The 23,080-nt window shown below is 38.3% G+C and overlaps 1 protein-coding gene across 9 annotated transcripts in view; it reads left to right on the top strand.

Moving 5' to 3' along the window:
- Nucleotides 1–23,080, top strand: part of pcnx1 (pecanex 1) — a 201,923-nt gene that overhangs the window by 53,061 nt on the left and 125,782 nt on the right. For 8 of the 9 annotated variants that reach the window (XM_052031356.1, XM_052031302.1, XM_052031293.1 and 5 more), the window contains 4 exons: nucleotides 3,936–4,041; nucleotides 12,162–12,201; nucleotides 14,201–14,290; nucleotides 16,879–18,630. In XM_052031356.1, the coding sequence (XP_051887316.1) occupies nucleotides 3,936–4,041; nucleotides 12,162–12,201; nucleotides 14,201–14,290; nucleotides 16,879–18,630 (1,988 nt within the window). The remainder of the gene's footprint in view (nucleotides 1–3,935; nucleotides 4,042–12,161; nucleotides 12,202–14,200; nucleotides 14,291–16,878; nucleotides 18,631–23,080) is intronic. The other variant, XM_052031364.1, reaches the window with a different exon arrangement.

Here is a 23,080-nt window from a genome sequence, read left to right as displayed (position 1 = left end):
TATATCGAAACACACAGTGAAATGCATCTTTTGCATAGAGTGTTCTGGGGGCAGCCCGCAAATGTCACCTTGCTTCCGGTGCGAACATAGCATGCCCACAACTTCCTAATCCATACATCTTTTGAAATGTGGGAGGAAACCGGAGCACCCAGAGGAAACCCACGCAGTCACAGGGAGAACGTACAAGCTGCTTACAGACAGCGGCAGGAATTGAACCCAGGTCGCTGGCGCTGTAATAGTTTTACGCTAACCACTACACTACTGTGCCTGCTCAAGTTTGCAAAGGGTAGAGGTTCTGTCTAGAGTTGGAAAGGACAGTAACTTCTGGAAAGGCAGGATGAATGAAGAATGAGAAGGGAAATTTAACCTTGACAGTCTTCTTCTGGATTAGAAGCTTGGAACACTGTTGTTTTATCCAACATGTGGTTTATTAAAGAGACTAATACAAGGTCCCATGGCAACATCCATGATTCAAGCATTGGTACTTGCTAGATTACTTCATTGCCTGAGCAAGGAATCGTAAGGATGCTCTCATCTCACCTCTGTCAACTTGGCAACAGAAATGCAACCAGAGGAAAATCTTTGCAGGGTCTTATCCCTTGCCATGGAAAGTACTGTTGTCTGCACCTCGCATGTAATCTGTGAGACCCTATCAACAGGAGTTGCTGAATTTCCACCAGTGCCTGGACTGCTCTGAAGTTTGTCATAACTGGTACCTGTGAAGAAACTTAGCTGGTCAATCAGAAAACACAGAAGATTGCTGGGGATAACCAGAAGATCCAGGAATGTATGAATTCTTAAATAACGTGGGTACTCTTAGGCAGGAAGGGTAATCATGTCATGAGGGGAGAAAGAATGGACATAGAAGCATCTGAAGGCTGATGTCCAACAAAAAACTTGGAACATAAAGAACAGATGGTATGTAGGTAAACACAGAAGTTCCAGCAATTGGCTGATCATTGTTGTTCTTTCAGCACCATCAAGACTATCTCTGCCTGGACATCTATTGACCCATCTTGCTGAAAAACAAGAAAGAGGGAGAGCTAATCAAAGATGAGAGAGGCAATGTACCTACGGGAAGCAGCACTTAAAAGAATTTCCTTGACTGAGACTTTTCTTGACTGAGACACTCTTTCCTGCAGTGTCCTTGACACCAGTTTACAGTATATTACTGACTTGGTTTGGCAAGAGATTGAAATGTCCAATTGACAACTGAAATGATGCTGTAGCAGACAAAATCGTTGCTGTAGTACCAACACTTGATCTCTTCTCCCTTAGCTGGGAAGAGGAGATATACCTGGTGATGCTATCTTCAAAAAAAAGATGTCTTTGAGTGAGGTAATTACAGAGGATCTCTCCACTGCCTGCCAAAGGGAAAGTCATGGCAAGGATCCCCATTCTCCTTTATGCATGGACGGCCTACAGGAAACACTTCAAAGTACTGAATTATTACCAAAGCTTTTAACACAAGATCTTGCAAATCCACTCGATATCCTCTCCCTACCTCCTTCTCCTTTTATAGGCAATCCCTTGGAATCAATGATGACTTGCTTTCACTTCAGTTCTGTAATTTCTGAGGTGGCTGGAGTCAACTCTGGGATTCACTGATTCAGTTGAAGAGGGCCAGGAGGTGCTTTAGAGGATGGGTGAATGTTTTTTTTAGGATGTTGTGCACTGCTTCCACTGTCTGCAGGTGGATTCCACTTACTCCCATTGCGCTTATTGATTTCCTGGATGGATCTTCCCCATTTGAGTGGTCACATCCTTTCCCATGGCAACATTCCCACCATTGAGTCTATGATCAGGCTCAATCAGCTGTTGTGGGTGGGTCATGTTGTTTGCATGTCTGGCTTCTAAACCAAATACTTCAAGCTTCTTCACAAGATTTTCAGGACAGAAAGTACATTTTACAACTTCCCTTGGGGAAAAAATATAATATCCTTTCGACTTGGAGGAATCCCTGGTCTATGACCATTCAAATTGAGGAGGTCAAATCCAAATCTAACAAAGGGAGGAATGACTATTTAACCACTTGTTGATCTGAGGCTAGAATGGAACAGGTCAATCTTATGGAGGTACAAGTGGACTATTATCAATGATGGCATAGGTATGATCCCATGAACTGACCTTTGGGCCAAGTAGGACACACATGTTTGGTTCTTCAGAGGCCAGGCAACAAAATCTATGATAGGTACCTGATGTGGTAAGTTTGATCATATTAATATCAAGTTGGAGAAAATTTCTGCTCATGCCTTACTGGATATTGAACAAACAGTGTGACAAAAAAGGGGCAATGGTGAGTTTGAGAAAAGTCTTGGGTGTCACTGGTGTACATGTGGACCCAAATATGTTATCAGATGATGTGAAGGAGCGACATGTAGATAATAAAGGGGACTAGAGATGGAAATTCCCGAAGGTTTCGAGAGAGATGATGCAGGAAATTGAAGATAAGTGATTATAGGTGATATGTTGGTAAGAATAGAACATAGCAAGAATAGTCCACCAACTTGGACAGTGGAGGAAAGGTGCCAACGACTGCACAGTACAGACTACCCCTGCATTATGGAGGGGTAATGTTCCTTGCAAACCGTCTGTATTGTGATTTTCAATAATGCCAACCTCCTTTTCCCATTGAATCCCATGTTATACATGGAGATGTGTTCCTACAGGATGTTTTTCTCTCATGTTCGTCTATTTTACCGGTGATGACAAAGTGACCCACCAATGATATTTAACAACTGAGGCCAACATTAGTCTCGGGGGATGGACAAGGCTCTTGGATTAGGAAAGAGTTTAGGAAGTGGGGGTATCAGGGAAAGGGATAGGATTCAAGGATTGGGGTTCATGGGAGAAGGGTTGTGCAGAAGGAGTTCAGGGGAGTGGTAGGTTAAAGCACGGTGACTTTGTGAAAGTGGAGTAAAGGCCAAGGGATTACTTGAAGGAACTGGTGTAAGATCTGGCTGTAGTCCCTGCGGTCTCTCTCAAAGAAAATGCCCCACAGATGAAAAGCGCAGCAGCACTGCACTCTGAGATGTCTGTTCACATGTATTCTGACTGGAGAAGGAGTGACAAAAGAGGGACTTGTCAATTGGGTTGGCAGTCACAGCCATGGTGATGACTTATTGCCCCACAGTATCAAATGACTAAAAAAAATCACTTGTATGGGTTTAAGTAATTCATAAAAGAGCCAAAAGAAACCAGAAGAAGAAAAAGATTCAATGTATCCCTGATAGAACAGTGGAAACAGATTTCATGGTAACCTTCTGTAGGAAATTGGTTTCGCAGGAGCATTGATAAAGAGTGTGGCTAAATGGACTGCTTTTTGTATAAAATGCCACAGATTCAGAAGGCCTAATGGCTGCTTTCTTGAGTCTGCTTTTCTCACTCTGTAAGGGCTGTTCAGTATTGTGGCAGTGGTGGGGAAAAACTGATCAAAGGGAATTGTGGGAAAGATGAGCATATACTTACAAGATGTCAACAAGTTCAATTACATGGTGAGGAAAGACAGTTTGGGGGATGGACCTACACCAAACAACATCTTGTGGGGTGGGATGCAGTTCAAAAGGGTCTTTTTTTATGGACGGGAAAGGGAAAAAAAAGTACAGAACTGATTTTATAAAGCCCCTTCCATGACCTCAGGTCATCCGCTTTGTAACCAATGATGCACTTATGAAGTGCAGATGATGTTGTTGTGGTAAAGGAAATGTGTTTGGCAATGTGCACACAGCAAGTTCCACAAGCAACATTGTGATGACCTGATCTGTTTTAGTGATATTGATTGATAATTACAAGCCAGGACACTAAAGTGGAAAAATTGTAGTCTACAGTAAATGTTGAATCCTTATGGATCAGTTGTGAACAAAGGCCTAACTTAAAAGAGTAAATTTGCATAATTTTTCATAAGTTTTCCTCAATATTCTCATTTTTTTTTACAGGGACCCAGGAGGTGGAATAGAAATGACTGAATTTGTACGGGAAGCAACCCCTCCAGTTGGTTGCAGTTCACGAAATTCCTATGCAGGTCTGGACAGCAACCACCAGGTACTGTGAACTCACTGATTCTGCAGTCACTTCCTGCTATTCAGAAGTGTTTTTTTTGTACTTGGTTTTCAACCTGTGAAGTTTTAGAAACTATCAGCATCTTTTACTTTAAAAATAGATCAGATTTAGTCCTGAAAATATAGAAATATACAATTTGAAAAGACAGAGCCCATTGTTCTTAACATCTTCCTTGTTCCATTGTCTTAATACTTTTCAAAATTGCTTTTGTAAAATGTAAAAATTGTAACATTTAGGTTATAGGAGTGGTGATATAACATAGATCACATTGGTACTTCCTATTTTGCAATTAATTACGCATTCATTAAATCCAAGCATGAAATTTACTTGAATCTTTTCATAAATTCTATTCACAAATCATCCATAAGTTTGCCAACCTCCTCTGGCTTCTGGATAAGCAGTGTGTTTTTTTTTTGAAGAAACCTCTTCCCTGCTTTTAATTTCCCTTTATAGCTTTGCCCCTCCCCATAGCTGTTATTTCCTCAAGCTTACAAAATATCTACACCCCTGCACTCCTGGTCTCTTGGTTATCCCTGAATTTATTTGCTTTATCTCTGGTGGCCAAGCCTTCAGCTCAAAACAGACCTATGTTCAACCACTGAATAAGTGATTAATTATTACTTGTATAAATATATTAATGGATTTATGGTCTGCTTTGGTGAATCTTTGTTGTATTCAGTATGATTGCTGGCAATTTTGGTTTGAATTTTGAGAGATGGAAAAGATGTTTTTGAAGAGATACTGAGGTTTAAGGAATTCATGAAATCATGGTGTAGAATTATACACTTTTATTTTCAAGCAGTCCTTTGATGCAATATTATTTGAAGTAATAAGAGATGGGAGAATTGGATAAGCAAAGTATTTGGTGAGCCAAAAGCATTTCTCTACATGTTTAGCTGAAGAGTAGCTAGAACTGCATTGGTCTTGTCACAATAGGCAGGACTATGCATTTACAGCATAACTTACAAATTAAATAATAAGTATAAGAATGGATAAGAAAAGTTATAATGCTTTAAAAACTTGAGATTTTCTCAGAGGTGTATGATTATTAGCATGTTATGTAGATAATCTCTTCATAAGTTTGAACACTGTGTGGTTTAATGTGTAATAACCTTTACTTGAATGACCATGGTTTCAGGTAGTCCAGGATTACTAGATCATAAATAGGGATTGTTGGATTTCTTTCTCCTCGGTGGGTGTCAGGGTATGAGGCAATGACTATTGGTTGTTTCAACTTATTTGGTGTTGAGCATTCCTTTAAAGCACAAACAGTATTCATGTTGTCATTTGAACATAGAGGCTACAAATATGGCTGCTGTAGAATGATTTATATTAAGAGTTTTCATCTAACATCTTTTAGACATAATGTAGAAATACTAGAGTCTTTGTATGGCTCTCGACAACACTATGACAGCCGTAGTTGGAGGGAGGACATGCATTGCACTATCATTATTTGCAGCCCACTCATTGTTGTACAGCAAACAAAGTCAATGTATCAGAAAACATTGTCTGTTTAGAAAATGTAAGCTACAGAATTATGATTCAAACCACACTAAATTGTCCCAATAAAAGCCAAGCTATTTGTTTAGGAAAATGGATTGAGTAGAGTTGAATATAAATTATTTGGAATGAAATGAAATTCAGCCACTCATACCATTGCAGTCATCAAGATTGATTGACAGGAGAATTATCTGGTCATCTTCAATCTGGTTGCAAATGGTATTGTAGTTGTATACAACGTTGCATTCTTCTTTGGTATGAATTGTAAGCCCTCATATCCATTCTGTAGATTCAATAAATGGCCTTTTGAGAGGTCAAGCGGAGAACTATGGTGTCCATTTGGGCACTTTTGAAGTCGTGTTCTATTGATTGGGGCTATTGGCTAATGCGGGTCATTGAGCATCTTCCCTTTGTGAATCAGGTGCCCTCATTGTTTATGATCCATGGAGATTCTGCTGGGAAATCTTCATCATCTCCAAGGGAGGTTGAAGCCAGGGACCTCTACTGTGTGTGTGTGGGGGGGCGGAGGGCGGAGTTTCGGTGGGTGTCGGAGGGATGGGTATGGATTTCAGTTACCAGGTAATTGTTCTCTGAATTGAATGTGTCTTGCAGTTCTTTCCATCTGGGTACTGTGTGCCTTGTGCTTGCAGCAAGGTTGTTATCTGCTGTTTCTCAGAAAGGCAGGTGTGATTGTAAACACTTTTGTATTGGGTTTGTCAAGTCATTCTTAATTGTATTGGTTGGTATTGTATTAGGGTCGTACAGCATGGAGGCAGGCCCTTCGGCCCAACTGGTTCATACTGATTAAGATGCCCATCTAAGCTAGTCCCATTTGCCTGCATTTGGGTCTTATTTCTCTAAACCTTTCCTGTCCATGTACCTGTCCTAGTGTCTTTCGAATATTGTTAATGTACCTGCCTCAACCACTTCCTCTGGCAGCTCATTCCATTTATGGACCACACTCTGGGTGAAAATGTTAACCCTTGGGTACCTATTAAATCTATCCCCTCTCATCTTAAACTTATGACCTCTAGTTCTTGATTCCCCACCCCTAGGGAAAAGACTGTGTGTTCATTCACTCTACCTATTGCCCCTGTGGTATGTATTTTGTTTTGCGTAATGCTGATTGCTTGAGGAATGAGTTTCAGTTTTAGGCTTTATAAATATGAGAATTGAGTGCATGAGTTAAAAAGAATGAGAAAATTGGAGAAGGTGATTTGTTGGTAATGACATTATGGATCATAATTGGAACACAGCATGTTGTGTTTGTGCTTCAACATAAAACATTAACGTGGCTATCTCACTAACGATTAAAAACTCAGGTGAGGCACTTCAGTGCTATGAAATAACCTTCAGTTTAACAGCAGAAAACCAAAGAAAATTAGGAAATTAGAATCAGCTAAATGACATTCAGATTCAGGAACCTAGCTATCTGAATTGTGAAGCACCAATCATAGAATTGTACAAATGCACAGCACTAAAACAGGCCCTTCAGCCCACCATGCTAATGTTGCCCATTATACACAACAACACCAATCCAATGCACCCTCACTATGCCTGTAGGCCCTCCATGCCTTGATGAACCAAGTACCTGTCTAGATGCTTCTCCAATGTTGCAAGAGCAAATACCTCCATCAGTATGGTAGTGAAAGATTGGCATTCAAACATAAAGCATTAGAATTCCTGGACATTGGACCTATCCAAACAAATACGATTTGACCAATTACTCGTGACTTTTTTTCCATTTTATGGAGAGCATTGGAATCGTGATTAGCAAAGAGAGGCAAAAACAGTAGACACTCAGTTGGAGTAGATTTAAGGATTTTTGTCCATATGGCTTCAGAAAGCTCTACATCTTCCTGTGATGACAATAGGACCATGAGGTGGAGCAGTATTCAGCAGTAGAGTGTGTAAGAGCCAGTATCGTGGAATATTGACCCAATCTGGGTTAGATTGGCAGCATGAAGTCCAGAAAGGCCATTCTCGTTGATGAAAGTCACTTGCAAGCATCCTGTTTCCTTTAGCAGTTGATACTTGTGGCAGCAGTGCAATGAGGTTGGCATAGACAAAGTTCCAGGATTTATTGCAAGGCATATTGCTGTGTCGTTGTTGAAAAGAGCTAGGACAAGCATTGATCCCCCTCCCCCATTCCAACCTCCTACTCCCTTTTGAGTCTTCATGCTTGGTTGCTCTTGTTGCCAAAAGAAATGCAGATTTTTTTTCAACAGGGTACAAATAATTATTGCATCATTATGGATCTAGTAAAAGAGTGGAAAACAGGAATGAGTAAACAACAAAAATGATGGTGCTAGGCAAAGGGAAATGACATATGTAGAGGAAAAATGAGATTAGACTCCTAGCTTAAACTCTGAAAAATTAAGGTAAGTGCTGGGGATACACAGCAGGTCAGGCAGCATTTGTTAGGAGAGAAAGCAAGTTCATGTCTCAGTTCAATGACCTTTCATTTATCCTGTCATTTGCAAGTTAACAAAGTAACATGTTAGGTTGATTATGTCACTTATTGTGTCCAGTGATGTAATGTTAAAATGACAGTGCTTTATTCAATTTTGACAACAATGCCTACAAGAGCATTCAAACTATAAAGTCATTGCTGAGCTAAGTTTCAAAGTTAATGCCCAACATCAAAGAATTGAATAGCATGGAAAAGCAATGAACTGTACAAGAATGTGGATGAGTAAACAAGATCTTAAACGATATTGATGAAGAACACTGTTTCATGATTTGCTAGGAAATTGGAATTGCAGTGTATCTTGCATTTCGGCAAATAAAGTTTTTGCAACTCTTCTGAAGAACTTCCTTTAGCAGATGGCTTAAGACTACTCAGGCAAACAAGAAGGAAAAATCTTTATTCATCCAAGTGACTTTTAGATGTAGATTTAATCACATTTTATGGGGACAGTTTGTGTTTTGGCTCGTTTATTGTGCTTGACCTGTTAAATCACTCTTAAATCATACCAGGATATTTTTCAAGTTATTTCTCCTCTTCAGTGGACATACAGCAAAGGTTAAATGCAGTACAACTCTCCCTGGTGAATGGGGCTGGCAATGTTGAAGGAATAATTATGATATTAGAAATGGACAGCAGAAAATTGAATTATATCAGTGTTTGGAATGTAATGTATTCCACATTTTCCTCTTCAACTGAGATTACAATAGTTTACAACTTTCAAGAAGAAAATGGTCAAAGAGAAAGATAAATAATTTAATAACATTCCACTAGGACAGCAAAAATGTAATGGGTAAATTTGTTGTTTGTGACATGGAGAAATTCATCTCTTGGCAAAGAATAAATTGAGTTACCTTAAAAACTTTGGGTCAGTAAAATTTGCTGGTTGATATTGCAATCATAAATCCACTTGCAGTTCCCAATAACATTCCACTAGGACAGCAAAAATGTAATGGGTAAATTTGTTGTTTGTGACATGGAGAAATTCATTTCTTGGCAAAGAATAAATTGAGTTACCTTAAAAACTTTGGGTCAGTAAAATTTGCTGGTTGATATTGCAATCATAAATTCACTTGCAGTTCCCAAGTGGATAAGGTGCTTTATTCAACTCAGCTGCATATCCCATTAATGTAGATGGTTAAACTTATTAAGTTACTAGTTACCATCTTGCTCAGCTGAATTCCTGTAGTATGAAACATGATTGCCACATTCTTGTTACTAAGAAAATGGTGATTATAGCACAATGTATTTGGGGGAGAAAAGCATAAAATGTGGGATATCAGAGCCGCTTGCAGACACAGATCCCCAGAAATTGACCTTGTAACTGAACCATAAGAACCTTGCAAAAGAGTTGACCCTGTGTTCTTTATGTGCAACATAAAGATAAGTTTGTATGGACTTTGAAAGCAAAGCAAAAAGAAAATGGGAGGAGAAAACATAGGCAATGCATCACTTACAAATACTTTATCTAAAAGTCTGAGTTTCCAATGGGGAGAATAGTCATGACTTCAAGCTTCCTCTGGAAAACCATTTTGACGTTAAATAATTTCTAAATCTGTCACTTTAAGAATTGCACTTGGATCCATAAGTTTCTCTCCCGCCTGCCTAGTCATACTATTAAAGAAATAATCAGTTGAGTTCTAGCTAAATTAAATTTTTTGGAAAATTACCCCAAAAAAACACAAGATTTCTTAAAATTTAGTGCAGCACAAATGAATCAGATTACAGCAGTTTCCTTATGCACAAACCTTTATTTAAGGTAGATTTGCAACTGTTTTTACTAGCTTTTCTGTGGCTGTTAATATAATAGGAAAAGCCCATTCCACTCCTGGAGCCTGTTTGGCAATTTAATTAGATCTTGATTGGCTTGAAGCTTAACCATGCCAAATTGAAGTCAAAGTCAAGTTTACTGTCATATGCACAAGTACATGTAGGCACAGGTGCAATGAAAAACTTACTTGTAGCAGCATCACAGGCACATAACATCAGATAAGCAGCATTCATAAGAAAACATAAATTATACACAATTAGAACCAAAACAAAACCATGTCCATTGTAGTGCCTTGGTTTTGCAAATTCTGATACCCTTGGCAAAAAAAAGCTTCAAATTTTTCAGCCAACCTAGATGGAACAGCTTTATATAGCCATGTATAGGCTAGGTCTAATTTTGAATAATTAAGACATTTTGATGGCGCAGGTTTGCAGAGTGAGGCCTGCTATCTGCACTCGCTGGTGACGTACATTAATACTGCACACTTTACCTTTCCATTTTGTTCTACTAGTCCATAGTGATATCTGGCTTTGAGCCACTATATCTCTCTGCTCTATCATGCTTCATTTCTGACCATTTGAAATAGACTTTAAACCCCTAAATGGATGGTCTCTTACAATCCCATATGGAACTTCTTCATCTCCCACATTCCTGCATACTTAATTGATCAATTCTTTTGTTGCCATTAACACTCCTATTCTTCTATTTCAATTGGGTATTCTATTCCCTACCTAAGGCAAAAGTGGCTTCCAATTTCATATGTGTTCATTTTCTTTAAGCATTTTTATCACACCCCTTCTGAAAGTCCATGTAAATAACATACATTGACATCGTCAGTATGAGTGAGGGTTCCATTGTAATGTAGGTGGTGAGAGGAAAAAGATGCTGTTAACTTGAGAGGGCAATGGATTTATATTCTATGGTGCCTCTGCTATTCTGCTTGGGACAGCTGTGCAGCAGTGGAATGACAGCCCTAACCCTTCACATGAATGGACTCCAAAGCCATGTTTCACGAGTCTGAGCTTAGGTGGCTGTAAACTGAGCTCCCACAGCAGCACTGATGTTGTGTGTCTGATGCAGTAGTGTGCAACTTCCGACTAATGTCTCATTAGCTGGGAACAAGTGATTCATTGAAGGCCAAGATTAGCTTTGGACTGTAGGGAAATAAAGGGTTACAGTGAATAGAATGGGCGGCATGGTAACATAGCGGTTAGTGATCAGGGTTCAATTCCCGCTGCTGTCTGTAAGGAGTTTGTACGTTCTTCCTGTGACTGCGTGGGTTTCCTCTGGGTGCTCCGGTTTCCTCCCACATTTCAAAGACATACAGGTTAGTAGGTTAACATGGGTGTAATTGGGCAGTGTGTGCTCATTGGGCCAGAAAGGCCTATTACCGTGCTGTATAAATAAAGTTTTAAATTAAAGATGCGAAAGTGGAGATGAGATGAGATGAAAGATCAGGTCATAATTTTATTGGATGGCAGTGCAGGCCTCTAGTTTATGTATAAAGCATTCCTATTGATTCTTCTGTTCTATATTAACTTTTGAATCAAGCAAATCATATGTAATATCTAAGAACTGTCACATCAACCTAGGTACAGCCTCGTCCAGTTATCTACAATGCTGTAAATTACCAAAGCATTCTAACTCATTAATTTATCATGAATTCCCCAGGCTTTTATCTTTAAAACTTCCAGCTGCAAAACTTTCTATGTACTTTGTTTTTGAACCCAGGCACTTACTGATTTTAGCTTGTATCCTTGACATTATCTGAGTCTTTATGAGTGGTTCTTCCTGACACAATGCATCTCAAAATTCTCCTCCAGTTCTTTTGCTGCTTTGAGTATCTAAATCTGTTTACTTTAAAGGCACTTGTTTTCACAATACAAAGTACTCTACTTTAGATTTGTTGCCAGTATATTAATGATGCTGCAATTTAGATATCAATCCTGTAAAATATTGGTTTTCTGTGCAATGTTTAGAGCTATTGATACTTAGATTCTTATTTCTTTGCCTATCTGTGTGTCCTTCCTTTACAATAATATGTACTTTGCTTGTTTTCTTCATTTATTTTCAGATTTTTGCTGTAATTGTGGAGGTCCATTATTTAAGGTTTCAAAAAGGTTTCCTTCCAACTGTTTTGCAGAAACCTCTGGATGTAGGATCTAAGCAGATTGTTTTGGTCATAATTTTCTAAATGTGCATGTGACAATAAATTTGTGTTCCATGGAAAGGTTGACTGAATAACTTCTTTATTTTTAGCGTTTAGACTGACATCTTGTTCACAGTAACAAATTTAGTTGTAAGGTGAAAATCCTGAACTATAAACCTTTGCCATTTTAATTATTTCCGATCATTTGTTATCAGGTTGCATCACCTCACCATGGAGCAGCAGCAGATATCAAAGGTATGAGATTTTCAGCTGAATGAGGTCTGTTCATCGGTCTGTTTAGTGGTGCTAAATATCCCAGAATTAAATTTCTCACTAAATTGTCCTTTTGATAATTTATTGCTGCTCTGTGAATGAACATGGTGAAAATAAACATTTTGGATCCTTGATATAAAGTTTAGGAGTCACTTGAGCCTCTTTTTAGCTGCTAGTTGAAACTGAAACCATATATCAAATGCTTCAATATATGTTATTGTGACCTCTGGTATATGGAAAATACTGAAAGCAGATAGTAACTGTGAGAGATGGAACTTTCAACAGAGCTTAAATTTAGCACTGAATTGGTGCTCTGAACTTTTTATATTTAGCAACAAGTAGAATATGCATGCATGTGATGAGTTCAATGGATCCCTGTGGACATTTCAACTACAATTGTATTCTCAGTGCAAGCTTTCAACAAATATCATTTGTCTTCATAAATCATATGTAAGGATTTTGCATTCTTTTGGTAACACTTTGGTTTATCATATTATAATAAAAATTGATTGTTAAAATACTGTATAATAAAGGTAACAAAGTACTTAGTGCATTGCCAAAGAAAGTTAAATCCTTGGTTTCACTTAATGGATAGTTTTTGGTTGTGGTACTTAAATTCCTGGCTCTTGTCTAGTAAAACATCACTCATGCAGTCCTGAAAGTGCAACCCAAAGTTACCATTCTTTAAAAATTGAACTAGTGCCCCACTTCAGGTGGGCATCAAAAAATAGCGTTAGGGAGATAATCAAAGGGGAGTTGACCTGGTTTCCTAGATCTCTTTTCAAAGAAACTTAAGATATTGCTGCTTCCCAAATCTGTGCCCATCTTTCCTGCACTTAGAGTTTTGACAATCAGGTATCTACCTCTGCATAAAATAGTGATTTAAAAATGATAAAATGTACTTTACTAATGTCACAAGTGACATCATATATTACTGTAGCCATCGTGTATTATTGCTTTCCAACTGTTCTATAGTCATTGGCTTGGTCAAACATGCCATCTCATCCATTGTCCAGCTCGGTGTGTCTACTTTCATTTTGTTCCACTTCCCACTCTGATTATAACCAGATAACTGTAACAATGACTTTCCTCCTTATTTCAAAGAATGCTCGAGGTTAAGCCTTGCGTGTTTTTAGTTACTTGAATTCGGTTTCTTGTTGAAAGCTACAAGCATGAGGTCAGCTTCCATATATGTAACATCCAAGAAACTTGAGGCTATTCAAGGCAAAGGAACCTGTTTGGCTGACACCCCATCAACCACCCTGAACAGTCATTCACTCCATTACTGGGGCATAATGGTTGCAGTGTGTACCATCTACAAAATGTACAGCTATTCCAGGATTCAGAACCATAACAATGAAAGATCAGCTATATATTTTCAAGTCAGAATAGTGTGCAACAGAGAAATCTGAAGGTGATGTTCCCTTGCACTTGTTACTAGTCCTTCTTGGTGGTAACTATCACAGAGGGATGCATTTGGAGTGGCTTAAGTAAGTAACTACTGTGCATTTGGTAAGATGGCCCACCCAAAGTTTAAATTGTTAGTGTTGCTCCTTTAATGTGATGTCAACATGAAGAACTTCCAAAATGGATGTATCTAAAATAGAACTGGCCAGGGGATGATGTGAAAATCTTGGGGAATATATTCCACCACCGCTCATCCCCCCATTGTTTGCCTGAATAATAGGTTATCCATAGTTACTTTTACTTTCTGGTTAGATATCTTTCTTAGTAATTGCATTGTGATGGAGTAGCACCTAAATCTCAAAGTACCTTTGCTCTCTGTACTTGGAACCAACACTGCAAGGTAGCTATCAAGATAATTGCATGCCTGTTTTTCTACAGTACAGACTGAGTATTCCATAGTAACCAGCATGTAGTATAAATTCGTGCAGAGGGGTCACTCCAGATCAGTATATACTTATACTGAATACACACATTTAACTCTGGATGATTGATTTTTCCTTTGTGTCCAATGTAGGAGATGAAGAGATGGGAAAAACTTCTGATGATATTAGTTTGAGCTTGGGCCAGAGCTGCAGTTTGTATAAAGATGCAAATGAAGAACAAGGTGAGCTTGGCCTGCAAGAATTTAACTGGAAAAACAATATAGTGTAACAGTCAACATGAACATAAATGGAATTTGAATATAGGCCTGCTTTTATAAGATGCAATGTAATGATAAATATTGCTTGGAATGAATTAGTGTCAATTGTAGTTTCCAGACTACAAAGTTAGGTGATGCATTCATTTCCAGAACTCTGCTACAAGATTTACCGTGGGGTTCATTTTTGTGTGAGCTATTTTCCTTCGCGCATATCAAAATCTAAACTTTAGGAAAGGAGTTGGAAGAAGAAAGATAAAGTAACATCAGTTGAACATAATGTATGAACATAATAGGAGGAGCCTATGGAGCCCATTTGGCCCCCTCGTGGCTGCTCTGCCATTCAGTAAGATCTCATCACCATATTCCTGCACTGATCCCATATCCTTGGTTTCTATTGGTATCCAGAAACCTCTTGATCTGTAACCAAGCCTCCAAAGCCCTCATGGCTTGCAAAGCTTCCATGTAAAGAGTGAAGAAATTTCGTCTCACCTCTGTCCTGAATGGTGAATCCCCATGACCCTCCTAGACATCCCGTGTCTACCCTGTCAGGGCCTGTTTAAAAAAAAAAATCTGCACGTTTCAATGATATCACCTCTTTTAAACTCGAGGCTCTCCTCATAGGACAACCTACCCCATCCCAGGGATCAATCTGGTGAACTTTCATTGCATTATATTCTTCCTTGGATAAGCAGACCAGACCTGTTCATAACACTTTGATGTAGACTCATCAGCTCCAAGACAGCGGAACAAAATATCTCTACTTGTGTACTTAAATTCTATGGCAATCAAGGTCAATGTGCCACTTGCCTTCCTAATTGCTTGCTGAACCTGCATATTAACTTCAAGTGATTTGTGCTGGATGCCACTGAATGCCAATACCTTTCAATCTCTCACCATTTAAAAAATACTCTGCCATTCTATTGTTTCCACCATATCTGACGACATTGCATTGCTTTGCATCACAGAACAGAGTTATGTGATGACAGGCCCTTTGGCGAAACAAGTATGCACTGACCATGATGCCAATCTAACTAATTCTATGTGCCTGCACTTGGTCCCTGTCTGTTAATATGTCTGCCTAAATGCCTCTTAAATGTTACTGCTGTAGCACCTTTTTCCACCTTCCATGGCAACAGATTTTAGGGAATGACCACTCTGTTTTTTAAAAAAAAAGCTTTCCTTGCACATACCCTTTAAACTTTCCCCTCTCACTTTAAACCTATGCCCACTAGTACTTGACATTTCCACCCTGGCAAAAGACTCAGGCTATCTACTATCTATTTTCATCTGCATGTTCTTGCCCATTCCTTTTATCAGCTTGTATCCACTGAAGCCTTTCCGCATCCCGCTTACAGGTCATATGCCACCTCACTTTGTCATCGGCAAACTTGGCTACATTACATTTGATCTCCTTACTAATCATAGATAGATTGTGAACACCAGAGTCCAACCACCAATCCCAGTGACGTCCCACTATTCACAAACTCGCCAATTGAAAATGGCCCATTTATTCCTGCTGTTTTCTATCTATTATCCAATCTTCAATCCACAGTAGTATGTTAACCCCCTCCCCCACCCCGCCACCAATCCAGTAAAGTTCCAATAAATTGGCATCCTTGGGACTTTGGTGGTTCCCGACTGCCAGATTCTCCAGATTATTGGATCTTACTCCTATTAATATCCCACTTTAAATTTAATTCACGTTTTTTTTAACATGTTACACAGTGGAAGAAAAAAACTTTCAGTGAACCTGGGGAGATTAAAAGAAACATGCGAAATAAAACCTGGCAAGTTTAAAGAGAGCTTGGGAAATAAGGCCCTGTTGAGTTCAAAAGCACCATTTGAATGGGGCCTCAGTGGATTGGGGAGTGCTGGAAACAGTACGCTGAGGAGTTTAAAGGGAGCATCAAATCTGTGCATCAGTTAGTTTATAAGAAGTGCTTGACATAGAGCCCTGGTGAGTTTGTAAGCAGCATGGGACTAGGGCCTGGTGAGTTTAAAGGGAGTGTGGGTCTGCAAATTAGCTGATGTGCGTCATGCCATTCGCCAATCACTTATTTCCATGTTGTCCAATGCTAGTCCTTAGTCTCCTAACAGCTGGTTTAAATTCATCGTCCTCATTTCTAAATTCCCTCATGGCATTGTCTGTCATCATTTCAGCAATGCTTTCCAACCTTCTACCCTCTCTGGCTCTTATTGTCTCTTTGACCCTGGCCTCTTGTGCAAGTCCCTTTTCACCTGTACCTCAGCCTTCTACATTTCCCGCTTTTAAGACCTTCTTTAAAATGAACTTCTTAGACTAAACATTACTATTCTGTTCATCTGTATTTCCTCCTTGCATTTCCACGAAGTGGCTTGGCAATGCGTTTCTGTGTTCAAGATGCAGGTCTGAAATATTAACTTTTTGATCATCATATTAATCTTAAAATCAATTTATGAAATAGGAAAATTTACAATTTGTTCATGATTATAAAAACAAAAGTCTATTTCCAACAATTTGTGTACAAGTTACTCAGAATGTAAGTATTAATATTTGCCATTTCTTCCTATAGACCTGGCACAAGATTCTAAGCTTTTCCAAGTGGTGGTGTCAAATGATTCCTTGATGTCTAATCAGGCTGTAACATCTTCAGGAGTTCAAGACTTTCCAAGGGATTCGAGTGACAAAGTGACCTACCATCACACAGAGCATTCATTGTCCGCTGCTTGTGACACAGAAGCAGCTTCCCTTGTACCTTTGCATTCCCAAACATACAGGAAAGATCACAGGCCAAGGGGAGTGCCAAGGACTTCAAGTTCAGCAGTTGCTTTTCCAGATACATCTCTCAGTGATTTTGCTCTCTTTCAACAAAGGAGAGGTTTAGATACTGTCTGTGAATTGGAAAGTTCAAAACCTGTTTCAGGATCCAAGGAATCATTGACTGAAAACTCTTGTTATGCTGGTGTTTTCCAGCTAGATGACTTACTCAAGGGTGGTACTTCCCAACCATCGTCCAAATCGGGACACAGTAAGCCTTTAAAAACAGATAATAGTGTTGATAGCCTCCAGAGTCTCAGTACCAGGAGTAGTGGGTCAACAGAAAGCTACTGTAGTGGCACAGATCGAGATACAAACAGCACCGTTAGCAGCTACAAGAGTGAGCAAACAAGCTCAACCCATGTGGAGAGCATTCTTTCAGAGCAAGCAGAAACTTCAGCAGATGAGAATAACTCAGAGAAAAAAGATTGCGAGAAAAGTGATGCTCGCAGCGGGTATAGTAGTGAACCAGAAGGTGAAAGTATTGTGGAAAGTAGCGAAAGGACTAATGGCAAAGGGAAAAAATTACATGCTGAAGCTAAAGAGGGAAGTTCCAGTCAAGATTCTGGGCAGGGTTCCAATCAGGTGCAGATTTCTGACCCAGTGCAGACTGGAGAAAGACTTGGTTCTGGTTCCGGTGATGCTAACAAAAATCCTCATGCAAACGAATTGACCGTTGACATCTTGAAGCAGCAAGGTGAATTACTTCCAGAGGCAGTGGTGGAACAGGCAGAAGAAGAGGTGGCTGAAAAATCTCACCTATCAATGGATAAACAAACACTAAAAGATGAAGCAGCAAAGCAAAAGGATGGGGATGTAAGACCCAAATCTAATTTTATCCACAGAGCTGCTTCTACGCACAAATCGAACCGAAGAAAGTCAGGGAAAAAACGAGCAAGCAGTTTTGACTCTAGCCGGCATAGAGAATATGTGTCATTTCGTGGTGTAGCTGGTGTTAAAACTGGCAGTAACAGTTTTTGTCCAGATGAAGATTCAAGTGACCAGAGTGACTTGAGCAGAACCTCCAGCATGCATTCAGCACATCGTTTCAGTTCAGACAGTTCATCCAGCACCACTTCCCATTCATGTCACTCTCCCGAAGGACGGTACCATGTCTCGAAAGCGAAGTACTTATCTCGAGAAAGAGGCACTGACTTTGAAGCTATGTTAAAGGTCCATTCTGGTTCAGAAAGTAGTGCGAATGCAAGGAGAAGGTCAACACACAGGACTCTCAGTGCAGCCAGTGCCAAAACTCATGCCCGAGTTCTCAGCTTAGACAGTGGCACAGCAGCCTGTTTAAGTGATCCTAGCAGACTAGGGACACCAGATAAAGTGAGGCCTTTAACTACATCTAAGTCAGACTTGGAAGCCAAGGAGGGAGAGGTGTTGGATGAATTGTCTCTTATAGGCAGAGCATCACAACTAGAATCAGTAACTCGCTCACGAAATAGTTTACCCAATCAAGTAACCTTTCCTGAAGCAGAAGAACAAGGAGCAACTAGTACAGGTGGGTTGTTAAAAAGTTCGACTTGATTGATTATTAGATGCATTCCCATGTATTACTAATACACAAATCTTTGATGTAAACTTATCAGTTTGGATCTATTTCCAGCTTTGCTTTGTGGGGAGCTTGTTAACTGATATAGTTATTTCAAAGTACTGGGAGAATTGCATTGAATTATTCCAGGTGTGTTTGTAAATGTATACCCATTTGTTGTCTGATCTGATCTCTGTAATGGGATATGTGTGGATACAATAATAATTAGCTGAAATAGCTGGAATCTACTTCCAGCAGCCAGCTATGAAAAGGAGATTAATAAGTAAAGGTTATCATCTGGTGTTGTACATTAAATTGATAAAAGTAAATTCATACAATTAGAAGTACATACTACTATAATGGTAGCAATATTCCTCAAGAAGAAGCAATGCATAAGAAAATAAGAGCAGTCATTGTTTTCACAGAATTTCCAGATTTAATAATAAATAAATGATACAGTTCAATACCATAATATATTAAAAGCCTGTTGGTCAACATATCTTTGGATAAGTACATGGATAGGAGGGGTTTCAAGGGATATGGACCAAATAGGGGCAAATGGCACTAGTTTGGGACTACCACTGTGGTTAGCATAGACGAGTTGGGTTGAAAGGACTGTTTCCATGCTGTATTACTCTGTAACTCTATATCTACAAACGCTATGCAAACAGATAATATAAAAGTATATGAAAAATGAACTTTACGAAATAACAGTCGAAAATGTATCAGTCTTAATCCTGGTGAAGTACAGATCATTTAACAGAAGTATCGCAAGTGTATTCCACTAATTGTTCAAATTTGCTTATCAAGTTTATCTAAATTTGCTTATTTGCTTAGAATAAGTAGTAAATGCTAGCTGACAGTTAGCTAAGTGGAGTCAATTTCGGGAAGAGCCAGAAGTTAGCCCCGATTGCTTGGCATATCTTTGTATTCCAGCATGACTGAAACATTGGTTATTAGCACATTGTTGTTTTGTGGGAGTTTGTTGTCAGAAAATTGGCTCTCACTTTTTGTACTTTATAACAGCGACTACTTTTCAAAAATAGTTCATTTGCTTGAAGTGCTTTGGCACAACCCTCGGATATGAAAGACATCATCTAATTCCTTTTTAAATAAGACAGTTCATTTGATAACATTTTGGTACCTGATTAAAAGAGTTTGAGTTTATTTCTTGCTGTGAGGAAGTGAAAATAACTTGAGTGTGCCTTCATTTTAGCTTGGCATATTTCTTTGCAGACAAGCAATTTAAACTGACCTCCTTACAGAGCTCAGCCCTAACTTAATCAAGAATTAATTGGAAAGGCCAATAGCCACAATGATTCTGAATTCTGCAAGAATCTGTCGTGGTTTCATTCCAGAAATATTAGGTTTGCATTTTAAAACTCAAGTGTAGCTTAAGTCCATTTCTTTTATTATGTATTTTTTTGGACAGTTTGTTTCTTGTGCAACTGATTTCTTTATTTGATCCCTTGAAATGAGTTCATTGCAGTTCCCCAAAACACAACTAATATCCCACTCAAAGAAAAACAGAATTGTTTCTAGTTCTCATTTGATTCTCTACACTTTGAATTGCAAATGTCTAATGGGATGTATTGGGTATGTGCTTAGTGGAATTGTAAGGGAGATAAAATTGGAATCCATCCAAGTTACTTCCTTTGGTTTCACAAATAATTGTCTTTAAATCCTATGTGAGGTCACGGTATTTATCATCTTAAAAATGCTCTTTTGAAGAGCATTTTTAAAAAATGTGTATTAAATCTTTCCATATCCTTAGTTGCCATTTGACTTTTACAAGCTACGTGACAGTTGCTGGTAGCTGGGCTTTTAGAATTCAGCCAGTGCCAAACTGACCTACCTGCTGACAGCTATGTCAAGTTGCTTTTGGAATGTGTTTGTAGTTTCTCTTTTGTTTACCCTATCAATACATTGGGAATTGTAACAATCACCCTTTTTCTGGGGATGTAGTAGTATGCCTGCTTTAAGGCCTTGCTGTGCCTACTGGTATGGAGAGAGCAGCTTCTTTGGTCTCTTGCAACCAGCTGGTAAATGTAGGTGACTGGGGACTGGGAGAGGCAAGGCTGGTGTTGCAAACCAAACCCAGCTTGATACAGCTGATCTTGTTAAATTGGATTGTGCATTTTTACTTTTTGATATTTTTTCAAACTGATTATTCTCTCTCCCATCCCCATCCATTCCCAGGTCTTGATAGCCTGGCAGGAGTATCTCCTTGTCTGTGAAAGTCTGTATTGCTTGCCCTTTTTCTGGTTTGTTAAAATGAAATTCTAATAACGTAGGCAGTAATGTAAAGATCAGATTTTAAACTTGTATGTAAATATAATAAAAAAGCAAAGCATATACTGAGACTATACACTTTAAATATAATGTGATAATATTTGTTATAAGATGCACTTGTCATTAGCTTACAGAAATGTCAAGTCCTGTGTATTTCATGCCCCGTGTGTTATGCTTCAAAAGCACACTTTCACCAATTACAACTCACTTGGAGAGACAAAATGTAATTCTACTGCTGAATGTTTAACATATTTAACATGAACGCAGTTAAAAAAAAATTGCAAATCTACCATCAAAATGTTAAGCACCACTCGAGTTAAAGGGGGAATAAAAATGAAAACATTAGATTGTTTTCTTTCTGATTATGTTATACATTGTATTTGCATAATGCCTTTAGCATCATAGAATGTTTCAAAGCTTTTCACAAGTGTTATCAGACAAGATTTGTTACCAACCCTTGCATGTTCTTGAAAAGTTGTTTCTTGCTACTGTTATTTTCTTAAAATTAATTATTTTTTAGTCATGAAACATTTATGAAATGGCCATTCTTGGATTTTTTTCTACAATAGCCTGTATTTCATAGGTTGGTTATTCGTGGTCTGCTGCTGCATAGAGTTTGCAGTTCTCACTATGTCTGCCCTAAATGTTAGTGGGTGTTTTGAATCTTGTATTGACAGAAAGCTTGATCAGAATTTTCCATCTAAGCTTCTCACCCCATTACTGTGAGATATTTTTACAAAAGATTGATTTTTCTTAAATGTCAAAAATGATAATTCTTTAGGAAACTGTCTTTCTTCCAGTAACTCTGTCTTCAACTGATTTGAATTAAGTGCTTTGATCTTGTTTCTTGTGTTGCCTTTATTCCTGATTTTGAGCAGTTCGTAATGAACCTGAAGAAAAAGAATGTTTTTACTGCTTTTCAAGATGATTTATTGAAGAGAGATTTTCTGAATTGTCTGTAGAAGAATTAAAAACTTTGTTTTGCAATAATAGACTACATTTGAGTTTTCCTCTGGCCATTAGAAGAACCCTTACTCCATTGTGTTCGTGTTTAATTCAGCAGTAGCTCTACTTTGCAATTCTCTACATACTGCTTTGTTGAAGTAGCTATTAATAATTGTCATTGCAAAGAAAGTTTTCAGTTTATCTTAAAGCATACACCATTCTGAGGTATTTGTGCATGTTTGCACCTATTTATTACCTATTACAAATTGAACTTGTAAATAGCCTATTATTATAAAAGCACTAATATTAATTGAGTTAAAGTTAGATTATTAAATAGATGGTAGAATGTGGCATAAGATTAATGGTGTGAAATGGGATTGAGTGGATTATCATACAAATGCTTAATAGTTATTATTTGGTTCATTTCTAATTTTAACATTAGTCAGTATCTTAAAAATTGGCTGCAAGAATCAAATCTTTTCAAAAACAATTTAAAAAAAAAAGAAAGCTGTTCATTCATAGTTGTTGCTTCCAGCTGACCTCGAGTAGATTTAACTTTTTGCCTTCAGCATTTACAGTAGAATTATGGGCCTCACATGCAAGGTGTTCTTATTCTTGAGCCAATCCTCACTGAAGTTCAATATTAAACAAATGAACTTAATGAGAATGATCAACATTGGCCTTAATTAAAATTGGACAATCCAGTTCCACCCTATAAATATAATTTCAAGCTGATAGAGGAACTGAGCTTGAGACTGCTAAAGTGAACATTTCACATTTCTTCTTCCTTGTACTTGGTGCTTTCATTTAATGGTAGTAAACATTTCAAACACCAGAGTGAACATGCTCCCAATGAATATACTTGGGATATGAATTGCATCCCTTTTTCATATTCTTGATCTTGGATGTAAATGAAAATTGGTGAAAAACTGAATGCACTTTGTAAACCTCAGCATTCAAATGCAAAAACTTACAATCAAGCATTTTATGATAAAAGGGATGTGAAAGATAAAAAGATGTTCTAATATTGTTTTTATAGCAATGCAATTATTATACAGATGTGAAATATTCTTGGGTGGTGTGCTGTTTGTGTACAAAAGGTTTTAATTTTTTAAATTATTTAAAATTACATCCATGGTGTTTTTCCTGTTTTGGTGATTCAATTTGCTAGCTTTATTGAAAG

This window comes from Pristis pectinata, chromosome 1 (genome assembly GCF_009764475.1).
Source record: "Pristis pectinata isolate sPriPec2 chromosome 1, sPriPec2.1.pri, whole genome shotgun sequence".
Taxonomy (NCBI): Eukaryota; Metazoa; Chordata; class Chondrichthyes; order Rhinopristiformes; family Pristidae; genus Pristis; species Pristis pectinata.
This window is presented reverse-complemented; position numbering and strand designations above follow the sequence as displayed.